At 33.6% G+C, this 13,702-nt stretch overlaps 3 protein-coding genes across 3 annotated transcripts; 2 read left to right on the top strand and 1 right to left on the bottom strand.

Annotated features, from left to right (window-relative positions):
• Positions 1–413: 413 nt before the first annotated feature.
• Positions 414–1,596, top strand: LOC111516496 (pre-rRNA-processing protein TSR2 homolog). Its single transcript, XM_023172654.2, has 5 exons — positions 414–634; positions 723–861; positions 954–1,093; positions 1,328–1,424; positions 1,503–1,596. Coding segments are annotated over exons 1-5 (480 nt in total). The 5' UTR covers positions 414–532; the 3' UTR covers positions 1,505–1,596.
• Positions 1,597–3,409: 1,813 nt separating this feature from the next.
• On the bottom strand, positions 3,410–6,954 carry LOC111516878 (HTRA2-related serine protease). The gene is made up of 3 exons (XM_023172979.2): positions 6,094–6,954; positions 5,330–5,684; positions 3,410–3,642 (listed from the first exon to the last, which is right to left on the bottom strand). Exons 1-3 carry the CDS (start codon positions 6,794–6,796, stop codon positions 3,471–3,473), a joined length of 1,230 nt encoding a protein of 409 aa, XP_023028747.2. The 5' UTR covers positions 6,797–6,954; the 3' UTR covers positions 3,410–3,470.
• A 1,199-nt stretch (positions 6,955–8,153) lies between these two features.
• On the top strand, positions 8,154–13,439 carry GatB (glutamyl-tRNA(Gln) amidotransferase subunit B, mitochondrial). The gene is made up of 8 exons (XM_023172971.2): positions 8,154–8,315; positions 8,369–8,627; positions 8,811–9,126; positions 9,177–9,412; positions 11,227–11,406; positions 11,462–11,595; positions 13,018–13,141; positions 13,213–13,439. Exons 1-8 carry the CDS (start codon positions 8,263–8,265, stop codon positions 13,429–13,431), a joined length of 1,521 nt encoding a protein of 506 aa, XP_023028739.2. The 5' UTR covers positions 8,154–8,262; the 3' UTR covers positions 13,432–13,439.
• The last annotated feature ends 263 nt before the right edge of the window (positions 13,440–13,702 follow it).

Below are 13,702 nucleotides of genomic sequence, written 5' to 3'. Positions count from 1 at the left end.
GACACTTTGTTTATGGTGAGAAGTAAAACGGATAAGGAAATAAATATTTCGAAATAATAATCTCTCTTAACCACCTACACAGCAGGGTGTGATAAACGTCTGTCGAAAAACAGCTACTTTCCCGGCTACTACCACGCTGGATATTGAATTATACCCAACAGACATTTATGCAAGATTCTTCACAGAGGCTAGTATCGCAGATGTTTCTCGTTTATCCGGCAGCAGGACCATGCTGAAATTCTTCAAGTAGATCATTTGCATACCGTGGTTTCGAGGTATTACCTCTCGTTAGTACAGAAAGATCCTAGCCAGACAGCAAAGTGTCTAGGACTAGAAAGTGTCTAGGATAGTGCTCTGTTAGAGCACTGGTCATAATAACGCCATCTGCAAGCTGGGACCAAAATTAAGAAGAAGAAGAAGAAGGTTATGTGTAACTACTATTATTTGGTTATGTTTTGGAAAACTCTTAAATTAAGTTGCAGTTGAGATATGTTTTATTTCAAGACTAAACTGTAGGATATATCGTGCAATAATGGAGCAAGCGTTTAATAAGGTTATCAAACACGTTTTCAGTAACTGGACTGGTTTGAAACTTGCTGTGGAACATTCTATGGCAGGACCTAATAGTAAAGAGGTAAAATTTTAACTAGTGAAGACACAGTATAAAGCTAAAAACAGCTGTATGCTTTGATCAAAAATTGTACATAAGTTTAAAATTATAGGTTGCCCTGAGATGTTTGTCACAATTAGAAGATTACTGCTTGCACAACAGTGACATCAATGAAGATGATATACAGGATTTTCTTGATGACATTATGGATGAAAACTTCAATACCGTGTTTGAAGACGACTCGACAAGGGGTAAGTCTCTCTAGTCTTATTATTGAATCGATACCTTCAACTTAATTTGTACAGTTGTGATTTTGATGGTAAAAATATTAATTTTTTTACAGATATTGGCGTAATCTTGTGTAGGTTTTTACAACTACTAAGGGCTGGAGATGAAGCAGCATGTGAAAGTGAGTATCATAAATTACCTGCACCAGATTTTGGATGGTTGGAACATACTACAAAGCACGCACAAGTTCCACAGGTAGTTATATTTTTGTCTTACATTTCATTCATAAATTCATGAGTTGAATCCCATTTCAAAAAAAGAAAATATACAATGAACCTATATTTACAGTGAATCGGGTTTTATAACACTGATTAGAGGTTCAGCCCTACTAAACTAGTTTGACTAAAATTGTGTCAACACCGATTTTAGTAACAATGATTGTTGTCGTGTAAAATAGCTATATTCAATAAATATTTTTGTTTATTCCAGGTAGTTGACAATTGCTCTAGTGATGAAAATAATGAAAGTGATTCAGAAACTCCAATGGAAGAAGATGGGTGGACTGTTGTCAAATCAAAAAAGAGATGTTAGTAGTTTAATCATGATACATTTTGTCATTCAAAAGAAATAGTTTTTATCTCTAATAATATATGTTGTTTTTTAGGAATTGAAGGACCTATCATCAAAAAAACCAATTAAAATGTGAAAAATTATATACAATTTAAGATTTGTTATACATTAAAAAAGTTGAAAATAGATTTCAATTCATTCATTTTTTTAGAGGTATAGTATCAGAGCACTCGAATTTTGAACTTCCATTTCTAATGATATTCTTTTTATTGATTATTGAAAACGGTGAATCATTGACTATGTTCATGTTGACAGATTCGATTTCTTTACAAAGCGAACTAAAACTATTAGTAGCTTCATTTAATTAGTGTTGCAAATGATTTACAAATATTTGTCCACACTTTTACTGAGCTGATGGATGCAACAGTACATTACTAATATTTTTTTGCAAATTGTGTTTATATGATGATCTCACTTCAAATCATCTGTGAGTTCCCAAAAATTTAACTGAAGTTACTTGCCACTTGAGAAAACCATTTGCTGCAAATTTAAAGTTAAACTTACAACATACAAAAGATGTTTCATCATTACAGATTGACTTATTAGAAAACCAATACTGTGCTACGTTTGTTCTATTTTCCATTAACATAGTGTCATCTACATTCATTAAAAAATTACCTTTGAAAAGAGCCTTGTGGTACTCCTATGTTATACTCCCATTTATTAGACATATGGATTTCTACTGTGTAGATAAATGTCAAACCACTTGAGGCTCATTTGAGATATGGAATTGCCTTTTGGGGATTTGGTAGTTAACAATTACTGCAATAGTGTTCGTCCTACAAAAAAGGGCTGTTAGGTACCTATATAAAGCTTGAATGTGTGAACCCTGTAAACCATTATTTTTCATCAGACATTCTAACCCTCGCCTGCATTTTCATTTTGGAGTCTGTATATCTAATTCACAAAAACACTGATACATTTAATACCCCAAAACCAAGCAGTCAAAGGTAATAACTTACAAATATATATAAATAACTTATAAATATATATAAATAACTCTCTATTCCGAAATCTACTTTGACAAAGGACTCTCTGATATATGAAAGCAAAAAATATATAATCATATAACCTCAGAAATGAGAAAATTTGTTACAAATTCAGAAAAATAATAATAGAAGCTCTACTCAAAAAAGCATTGTATATTCTCGAGGAATTTTGCTGTGAAACTCTGCTATGATTTTGTTTAAAATTTTATTCTCAGTGTATTATTTATATTTTAGCTTTTTTAGTTAATTTGTATGTGATATTTTTTATATATCCACTCATTTTATATATATTTAACATATGTTTATTTTTTAACTGATTAGTTTAGGTTTGTTCTGCTTTTGTATATCTAAAAAAAAGGACTCAACATTTTTTTTTACATGCAATGTCAATAAGAACTTGATTTCTTGGACAATAAAGTATATTTCTTTCACACACACAGTGTGTATAAGATGCCCCTAAACCCCCCATACTTTTTCAATTTTCTAGAAGGGCTGTATAAATGTTCAATGAATAAATAATTTTCATGTTTGTTCAATAATTTTTTGACTGGAAATTTTGATAAATTTCATGAAAAAATTACAGTCCTGGTATTCGACACCGGTTTCATATCATCATAGGTGGACTTGGCTTCTGTTAATTGGATTACCTGACCTTGCTATGTACAATTGAGAACAGGTAGCCAGATTTTATTAATGTTCATTGCCTCTTCTTTTCTATTGGAATTATTCCTGTATTCTTGAATTTCTAATGCCTCTCTATATACTGTTGGATTTGATACTTTGGAGAAACATTGTGAATAAATAATTCTTATTATTCACAACAGCACAGCTTACAAGTGTTCTACATTCTCCATGGATAGGCCTTTGCAGGAAAATTCCTCGTAACATCAACATCTTTATGACAGAAGTCGTTCAGACTGCACTTCAAAAATGTTTGACAAAAAAACTTGAACAATAATATATTCAATTTATTCTTACAAAATATATCAATAATAATAAATAAATGTTTCGGATCAACTAGAATCTTCTGGTGTAACAAAAACATCCACCTTTTTCCCAAATCTATTAACAGACAATTTTAAACTTCTAGATTTGATATTGGTTAACATTCCATAAACGTCTCTTGCGTGTCTTATTGTTTTTCCATCGATGTGTGTAACTATGTCACCTGGCATCAGTCCACCACTGAAAATAAAGGAAAACTCAAAGTACAAAGCAAGAATTTAATTTTATCAATATTGATCTAAAAAAATACTAAATTTAAATGAAACATGTCTAATAAAGATATGGCATAAACGATTAAGAGTACAAAACCATAACTCACTACACATTATAAAAAAATCCCAGCAATTTCTGTTTGAACACGATAAACTCACTACCAAACTGACTTTCATTGCGAGTTTTCGTTCAAAACTTTGCCCAACCCCTTTGAGTAAAAACAAAACAATTCACTGCATATTGCTCTTTCATAGGTCATAGGAAAAATCGGCGATGGCATATGTCTACTTTTCAAGGATAGCTTACTAGCACCGCTGATGCAATATTTTCATTTTTGAAGCAAATATTTCAGCGTTTATCAAAAGCCCTTGACTGTGTGAATCACAGAATTCTACACTGAAAACTCTACCACTATGAAATAAGGGACAATGGTTTGGTTAGGTTTGAATCCTACCTCGAGGATCGCAAGCTATATGTGAAGACCAGCAATTATATTTCTAGCACACTGGTTGTAAGTACAGGAGTACCTCAGGGCTCTATCTTGGGGCCACTACTATTTATCAATGACTTTACCAGAATAAACATCACAGGCTCAACCACGTTGTTTGCAAATGGTACTACATTATAAGTTTGAACAAAATAAAGTTGAGTTCAATTCATGAGTTTTTCAAATTCACTTCGAAAAGTATTCAAATTAATGTTTCAAATGTTGGGTTTTAATTTTCAAAGGGATTTGTTTCTAATTCACATATTGGCAACAGCGCCTATATCAAGTTGAAATAATTTATACGTACCTAGATATTCTACTTTAAAAAAGGAAAATTATCTTTATAAATCAACAATTAAGGCAAAATATAAATTATAGTTCAATACCACCTCCAGTTGTCTTGTTATTTATTTATATAGAGGAAGATAGGTTAGGTGCACAAAATGTTATGTCACAGAATGTCTCAGAACTCGGAACATAAGTAAACAGAACTGCACGCCTCTGAAATATGTCATCTTTGTTTGTCTCATACAGGTAACAGATTCATTGTCCTTTATTAGCTATAACTGATGTTGACAAATGGTGAAATAGAAACAAATCCCTTTAAATGTTGAATGCATTATTTCATTCCTCTTTTTCAAGTATTTAAATATTTTTTTAAAGAAAAAGGTTGAAATGATAAGTTTAAAATGCGTTGTTTTAGAGCTCTTTTATGAAAACTACTTGATTTTCGTCAGGAGGAACATTCCCCATTTCAAGAAAACGTAGGAGCACTTAACACAAAGTTATCATTGGATTTCTTTGCACTCGGCTGAAAATGTTTATTATGCCACGGTTTTTATTTTGCAAGATATCTGTATGAAGAAAAATGGAACGGAACTTGTGGACCTTGTTTAAAAAGGAACAATATTCTAACTTCTTCTGATTCATCTTCGAAACTTCCTGTCTTACACTAAAACAAAAGTTCGTGCCTATCACGTTCAAGTCTTTTCACAAAACAAACACATCAGTTTAAGCTGCCTATACCAAGATCCTCTTTAATGAAAGATTCGATTGTGTATTCGAAAATAAAAATTCACACCTGAAGAAGCTGCTGCATAGTGAAACTGTCAAGTAAAAATTTGCATGAACTATATCTAAAAAAATAAAGAACTGTGTTATACTCACTTGTGTGCTGGTGATCCAAAAATAACCTTCCATACCAGCACTCCTCCTTCAATGTCCCTGGGAATTTCATGACTTCTTTGTTGGAGCTCGTGGATGATTTGAGGCGTGAGTGTGAGCATCGTGATACCCATGTACAGCCTCTTAGGGATGTCAGATGGAGTTTTTTTGGAACCACTTGCTGCTTTTAGGAATGATTTGGCATAATCAATGGGAATAGCGAAAGATATGCCTGCGGTGACTTTCATGCTGTTCACTCCAATAGCTTCCCCATCCAAGTTCACCAGAGGACCTCCAGAATTACCGAAAGTAATTGCAGCATCTGTCTGGATGTAAACCATGTCTTTGCCTGTTAGACCTGTGAAAAACAGTAGTTTATTTGACCAACAGTATAAAAAATCATTAATAATAATCGTTTACTCAAATGGTCAGCCTAATATACAAAAATTATATTGAAAAAAAGAATGGGACCAAATGGCTTATCAAAATAGGAGACGACCCACTCAACAAGCTTAGTTGTCACAAATATCTAGGTATATCATTCTCATCTATTTTATTTGACTCTGGTATGGAGTAAAACCTTCTATAATGAACTGAAGCAGCTACAAGTCTTTACAATCAGAACTATTTGGAAGATATTCCAACTTAATTTTGTTGTTCAACTAGCCTCATCTACAAACCAAACAATATTCAGGATATTTACTTACTTGTAACTCATCAGACTTGAGTTTTCGTTCCTAACTTTCCCAACCTCTGAATATACTAACCTAATTCATCTGATCCTCTGTGGGTGGAGCTAACAACTCCACTAGTTACGGTATTGCTCAACGACAAAGGGCTTCCAATTGCTACAACGAATTCACCAGGCTTCAAATTGGACGAATTTCCTAATTTCATTACTGGCAAGTTTTTTGCTGAGATCCTCACAGTAGCTAAATCACTCTTCATGTCTATGTCTTCTACTACCCCATCGTAAACTGACCCATCAAAAAGCTTCACCTCCACTTTAGAGTGGGGTTTATTTGTTACTACGTGAGCATTAGTGAGAATGAGACCATTTTCATCGACAATGAACCCTGAACCATTAGATATGGTAGACGGTCGACCTGTGAAGAAATCAACTCTCCTAGAGTCCTTTATTTCAATATATACTACCGTAGGGGCTGATGTTTCAACTACATCAGCAATGAAATTGAATTTCTCTCTTCTACCGGCCAAGATATTTCCACTGAAAATGGAGGCAGCTGTTACAGACGGTATTATAGCGAGTTTATCTTTACAGAATTTGTAAACTAAATAACCACCAGCAAACCACAACAAGTGTTTCAATTTTTTATTAGGTCGGTGATGAGTGAAGGATTGACTTTGATTATTGATAGTCACTGATTTCACATGTTTGGTGAGTTTTGACCTATTCACTGAAAAACGATGTATTAGGTTATTAGTCAGAATTCCTTTTAAAAAAGACATGTATTTTCCAAGAAATATTAAATAGTGGATTCAACTTTTGACACATGAATTTAGGTATGGTCACAGTATAATTCTAAAATACTCAGTAGTTGACTCTTGTCGTAACCTAGATGTTTGTATCTCAGTTTTATTTTTTTTTTTGTACTAATGCGCGTCCATAATTATCGTCCACGAGTGGATTTGTCAGCATTTGACATTTCATACACTGCTCAACAAGTGAATAATAGATATACACTGCTCGACAGTAAAAAGAATTTCATGGAAAATTAAATTTGTGTTTTGTAGAATATTATGAAACCCTTTGAATTTCAATTCAAATTGTTCCACGTTTTTACTCGCTCCTTGTACGCTCTTGAATATATTCAGAAATATAGGCACAAAATATTACATTTTCAACTTATTCAATCAAGATCTTCAGATGATGTGGTGCTGCAGGTTTTTCCGGGTTTTCCTGCAGCTGAAAAGGCAAAAGCGCCATTGAAATCAATGAAGTCGCTCCGGAACGCCAATTAATCAATCCCTTATAAATTGACCATGAACTAATGAATCCTGAAATCGTTATTTGCCTTCCCTTTGTTAACTTTATCCTACAAGTAACATCTTCGTTGCTTTCTTTCATAACTCTCATTTCTCTAAACATTGTTTTCACATCTTTCAAAATACGAATACAATATGAAATAACTCAGAACTTGGGATATTTCTGGCGAAGTGGTGACATTAGTCACAACAAAACTTCTCTTTATCATAATTCCACAAGAGAAATGTCAGTCTGAAAGGCCAAAAGCCGTAAATTCTATAAAAAAAAGGTTTTTTCACATGCACGATCCTTTTTGCGAGGTTATCCGAACCACCCCGGCCTGGATACCCACGTTCTCCTAGCGGTGTCTGATGGTGTATAAATGAAACTGAAGCCAAAACATCTAAGACCTGAACGCGGTTCAACCATCGATATTATAATATATATGAATAAATGTATAATATTTATGTTATGGTTCTCAGTTTGAATTGTTTTAAATCGAGCAAAATCAGTAAGTCAGTTGTGGACAGAAAAGATTTACAGACACCATGTTCAGTATTCAGTTGATCGACTATTTGAAGGTGGTTGACAATGTTTCAAGGTGAATTTCATTAAAATAATTCGAAATCGCTTTCAGAGATTTCAAATCATTTTATATCATAGACAATGGAAGTCCGAACTAATGAAATTCAGTTAATCGGCCGTTTTTCTGACTGTTAGAAAGTCTGGATAGAGACACGAACTGGCTCATTATTATACCTTGGGTCAATTGTGAGTTCTATGATGTATCCCCGTCAGTAACAGTGATTTTTTGAAAAGTTTGTACTATTTTAAGGTTGGTAACAGTTAACAGTAATATTTTAAATATTGTTATCAAAAGATGTAACCTGTCTCGTTCTTGGATTTTAATTCAAACAATTAGAATTTTTATTCCAAAAATATAAAAACGATGCCGTATAAACTGAATATAATCCGTAAATTTTCTAAAATATCCAATCAAAAGTAAGATTTCAACAAATCATTGATTCATGTTACTTCAATTATTCTTGTTTAAGCAAATGGAAAAGTGTGGTAGGTTTAGAAGTTCACGCACAAATCAATTCTAAAACTAAATTATTTTCTGGCTCTGGTACGAAGTTTTCATCCCCCGTAAACACCAATGTTTCCTTGTTCGACTGTTCAACACCTGGAACTCTCCCCGTGTTGAATAAGAAATGCGTGGAAGCAGGTGTACTAACAGCCTTAGCTTTAAATTGTCACTTGAATCCAGTATCGTTCTTCGACAGGAAACATTACTTCTATGCTGATTTACCTGTAAGTTTAGCTTAGTTTCGAACCCAATGATAATAACTTTTCCCACTTTTTAACTAGAGCACTGTCTCTCGATGTGTGTTTCGTTAATCAAGTGCTCCATCAGAAGATTAATTTGAGTAATCTGATCAGTACAGGTCTTCGACCTGTAAAACCAAACTATTTTCACAGTTTCCACTGTTTCAGACAGGTTACCAGATAACCCAGCAAAGAGCTCCTCTGGCTATAGATGGACAACTGTCTTTCCAAGTATTCACTCCAGGCATCCACAAAACCCCCTACGTAGCTAGTGTAAAAATTAAACAGTTGCAGTTAGAGCAAGACAGTGGCAAGAGTTTACATGACATAGATAGAAGCCTGGTGGACCTGAACAGAGCTGGAATTCCGTTGATGGAACTTGTTTTTGACCCTGATTTGAAAGACGGAGAAGAAGCAGCAGCATTAGTAAAGGAGCTTGTATTAATCTTACAGAGAATCGAGACTTGCTCATGCAAAATGGAAGGTTAATAAAATTTTATTGTTGGTACATCTTACATAATAGTTAATTTTCAGAGGGAGCTCTAAGAGTGGATGCGAACGTATCGATTCACAGAGAATCTGAACCGCTGGGTGTAAGAACCGAGGTAAAAAATATTGGTTCAGTCAGGGGGGTAGCGGGGGCTATTGACTATGAGATAAAGAGGCAAATCAAGGTCAGGGAATCTGGGAAACCCATAGTTAACGAAACCAGGTCGTGGGATCCATCTACGAAGACAACTGTGGCAATGCGAGATAAAGAAGTGCTACAGGTATCTGGATTTCAATCAGTTATTTAATACTCTGCTTTACTATTTATACAGGAAGGACTATTGAAACATATAAAACAAAAAACTTCTTCCAATCACCAGAATTGTACATCATTTTGAGACATTTCACAGACTGCCAGTATGGATTCTGAAAAGGTAGAAACACTGAAATAGCGATACTAGATCTTAGCAACAAAATAACAACTTTTGAAGAACTAGAGTATACAGAATTAAGATTTTGTGATCTAAGCAAAGCATTTGATTGTGTATCACATGAAATTCCCTTGAATGAATTAAAACCATATAATTTTTCTGACAACACTATAAAGTTTATCAATCCATTTATTTTTGGGACCTCTATTATTCATAAGTTTCATTTATGACCTACAGTTACGGGAGAAACCGATATCATTGATTTTATATGCAGACGATACTACAATCCAAACAAATGCTATAACTCTAGATGTCAAAATGGACCAAATTTTTGGCCTGTGAAACTTAACAGTAAATTACTACATAAAATAAGATCTCTACCTAATAACATATTAAAAATAAGGATAAACTATTTTTTAATAAAAAACGCCTTCTTCAGCACCGAAGAATTTCTGCACTGTGATGATATAAGTTCTTTAACCATATAGATATTTGTTGCTGTTTTATAATACCCAATTTAAAATTTTAATGCTTTGTTTTTAAGTATGCTTGTCGACATAACTCAGATGTACTTATAAGATATAAATGTTTTTATAAAAAAGCTTTTTTGTATGAATCTATTGTTTATGTAAATAATAGATGCCTGACATATGCTTATTTTATTAATATGTATGTATTGACTTGTGTAAATACTGATGAATGTATAAAACACCAATAAATTATCTATCTATCAGAAAGGAATACTCTTCTCGACGGTTGTTTCACCAAAGAAGTTGACATCATCAGGAGATGAAGAAAACTAAGAGTATGGACTGAAGACTATATTACGTTGTTTGGAAAGTTTTGTCCGTTTTAAAATGTCATGTGTGGTTGTAAATATCAATTCTTCTGTATTGTGGTATATGCCGATTGATAGAGAATTTAATACTCTATTACTACATGGTGTCCCTAAGCGATTTTCAGCCAATTTTCGTGTACTAATTCAAATTGAACAGTCCAAAAAATTAACAAGGCATTTGAACAGGAGGGTACAAAGCAGCACTTTTGAGGTGTTTTTTTTCTTCTCTCTTTTTATAAGCTGAAGTCTGTTAATTAATTTATATTAATTAGTATTACTTTGTAGCATAACACAAGTATTAAGTCACATAGATGCTATACACAATCTTTACTTTATGTACTGCAATTACTGTCCTTACATCTGTCTCTTCGTTAGTGTTTTATACTTATTTTCTGTATTTTTGTGTATCAATTATATAAATAAATAAACAAATCAATATGGTGATGTCGATCCGTCATATTGGAGATGCATTTTCTTTCTCTGAGGCCTATAGAACATGACTTCTGCATTTATCATATCGACACTGCCAACATAGAAGAGAAGGTCTACATTTATTTAGTTTGGGTTTACTCTCCAGTAGCTGTTGATTGTGCATAATATCTATTTATACTCAAAAATCGAATTGAAATAATGAATAAATTCAGGCTCAACTACTTCTTTAAAGCAGTGTTTGAGAAATATATTCATTATTTTTTTAATTCTCTCATATCTTTATAGGCATGCTTTAAACTTTCTTTTGTAAATTTTTCTATTATGAATTTTTGTATTTATTTGTTTTTAAAGATCAAACATTTATCAATTTTCTGCCGTTTCAACACAACTTTAGGATTACAGGTACATGCCAGAGCCCAATTTGCCTCCTCTCCACATAGCAATGGGCCCCATTGAAATTGGATGTGTTAATGCAGACAAATTGAAAGAAACAATTCCAGAGCTTCCGGCAGAAACGAGACAGAAATTGAGGAATGAAGGTGGTCTCACCATGGAACAATCCATGATATTGGTTGTAAGTTATTCGTGATAAGATAAAACATTTTTTTTGTAGCAAGTACCTTTTACAGAATGACGATCCTCTGCTGAAAATTTTCCAGAAAATTGTGGGTAGTCGAACTATGAATCAGAAATCGTTGGCCAACTTCCTGATCAATGATTTAAATATGCTGTTGAACAAAATGGAAATGGACTCTAGTGAAGTGTAATTATATTTTTTTTTGTCAAAACTTGTCTGTGAATTGAATTTTTTTCATGTTGGACAGCCAAGCTTGTCTCAAATCGAAAGTATAAATTCGTCCATTTCTTTCACGCCTGATGCTTTGTTTCAATTTTCCCCAAATCAACTCGATGGGATTGAAAATACAAAAATAGGGGGGAAGTCTCAGTATGGTGTGTCCATACTTTTCAGCAATACTCCCAACAGCATACACTTTTTCAAATGTTTTTGTCTGTAAAACTTCAAGTAGTTAGTTTTTGGTATAATAATCTTCAGAATACAAATTGTTATCTGTTAAAAAACTTTGTATTTCATCTTTCCTCAAATTTTCATTTGATACTTTGATGAGCTGTTGCGAATGATAGGAAGCGTTGTCAAGAACTATCACACTATTTGCATCCAACCATTCCTTGAAAATATTAGCTTCCATGTCAACATTGCAGTCCCAAGTTTTTTTCCACATATTTTCAAAGAATTCGGTACCCATCCTTTACTTCCTCCACAGTGCACAATGATTAGTTGCGATCCTTTGTTTGCAGGCATGTTAGGCGTACACATTCTCGAACCATCAGTTCACCCTTTTGTAACTGTGTCATACCAAGATTTGTCCAAATAGAAAATTTGCCATTGTTCATGTCTATATTTAGTTATTTGTTCTAAGTATTTGTTACGCAATTCCACCATTCTTCTGCTTTCCGTAACTGCTTGACGTTTGTTTATTATTTTAAATCTAAATTCTAGTTTTTTTAGCCAATTCTGAAGAGTTTTGTCACAGCAGCTCACTTTATGGCCGGAACTATTCAATTTCTTCCTTACGATTTCAATTGTAGGAATCTAATTGCTTTTATAACAGTCGTATATTGTTTTTTTCAATTATTTTATTAGGTGAACATCTGAAGGTTTTGGTCTATAACGTCTACGCCGATGGCACCCAACTCTATTATTCGATTGACGAGGTGGAAGACCTTAATTCATAATTCTTTCTGCTGAACATGGTCTAATTATAAATGTAAATAAATCTAATATAAATTTAATTTAGTCCTAAATTGATAAGATTCTAAATTGAACTTTTTATCAATTTAAACATTGTATGAAAGCTATTTTCCGGGTTTTTTGGCCCGTGATCTATTGGTTTTTATCACTGATGTTTCGTCTACTACTGCGTTAGACAGTATCCCAACGAAACCCGTTGGGAACAACTCAAGCATCATCTCGGACACTGTGACCGTTACCACATCGCCTTTAATAATATCTACCGCAGTAGTAGACGAAACGTCAGGCATAAAACCCTGCAGACCATGAACTGGTCAACCTCGTGAAAATTTAGGAATCATATTTGACAATGATTTGAAGTTCCATAAACATGTAGATAAACTGTGAATTTACTTTTTTTATGCTCACTTTCAGGCAAAAATCTGCAGATTACATTGGTGAAATTTTCGACATGTTGGACAGCCAAAATATCAATAGAAACGCTTCGAAATTATTACTGCAAGAGATACTAGCAGGAAATACAGATAAACCCAGTCAGGTGAGAACAACGTTTGAACAGATAGTTACTTTTTGGAACATTTACAACTAGAAAGTCACTATTTTTTCCAGATTGTGCGGGACAGAGATTTGTTGCAGATGAATGATGAAGGAGAGTTGGAAAAACTTTGTGAGGAAATAATCCAAGAAAATGAGAAGATAGTTGGTCTTTATAAATCGGGAAAGACAAAGGTCTTCAAAGCACTGATGAGTAATTTAGAGAAAAAAAGTGGAAATAAAGCCAATATGGCAAAGTGTGCTGCAATTCTTGCAAAGATGTTGAAGACATAATATTGAAATGGTTGTTTCATTCATTTCTCCCCTTCACAGTCAATCCGCCCAAGGATTAATAATAATAAATTTCCTTTCTTGTATTATAATTATAAGAATTATTTAAAAATCATCTCCAGTATTCACCAGACTTGGTCCCCTGTGACTTTCTCCTGTTCTCTAGGTTTGAAGAGACCTATGAGAGGACGGCGTTTTGCGACGACTGAGGAGATGAAAACAAAATCGCAGAGAGAGCTGAAGGACATACCGAAAAGTACATATCAGAACTGCT

This window comes from Leptinotarsa decemlineata, unplaced genomic scaffold (genome assembly GCF_025532065.1).
Source record: "Leptinotarsa decemlineata unplaced genomic scaffold, Ldec_3_MD MMD2_P_RNA_scaffold_12, whole genome shotgun sequence".
NCBI classification, from domain to species: Eukaryota; Metazoa; Arthropoda; class Insecta; order Coleoptera; family Chrysomelidae; genus Leptinotarsa; species Leptinotarsa decemlineata.
This window is presented reverse-complemented; position numbering and strand designations above follow the sequence as displayed.

Bases quoted from the DNA above. Each gene is read 5' to 3' on its own strand.
- LOC111516496 (XM_023172654.2), top strand. From the start codon at position 533: ATGGAGCAAGCGTTTAATAAGGTTATCAAACACGTTTTCAGTAACTGG. The intron at 635-722 runs GTAAAATTTTAA...TTAAAATTATAG, and splicing joins CAGGACCTAATAGTAAAGAG to GTTGCCCTGAGATGTTTGTC. The intron at 1,094-1,327 runs GTAGTTATATTT...TGTTTATTCCAG, and splicing joins AGCACGCACAAGTTCCACAG to GTAGTTGACAATTGCTCTAG.
- LOC111516878 (XM_023172979.2), bottom strand. From the start codon at position 6,796: ATGTCTTTTTTAAAAGGAATTCTGACTAATAACCTAATACATCGTTTT. The intron at 5,685-6,093 runs GTTAGTATATTC...TGTTTTTCACAG, and splicing joins CAGAGGATCAGATGAATTAG to GTCTAACAGGCAAAGACATG. The intron at 3,643-5,329 runs GTGAGTATAACA...CTTTATTTTCAG, and splicing joins TTTGGATCACCAGCACACAA to TGGTGGACTGATGCCAGGTG.
- GatB (XM_023172971.2), top strand. From the start codon at position 8,263: ATGCCGTATAAACTGAATATAATCCGTAAATTTTCTAAAATATCCAAT. The intron at 9,127-9,176 runs GTTAATAAAATT...GTTAATTTTCAG, and splicing joins TTGCTCATGCAAAATGGAAG to AGGGAGCTCTAAGAGTGGAT. The intron at 11,407-11,461 runs GTAAGTTATTCG...TACCTTTTACAG, and splicing joins AACAATCCATGATATTGGTT to AATGACGATCCTCTGCTGAA.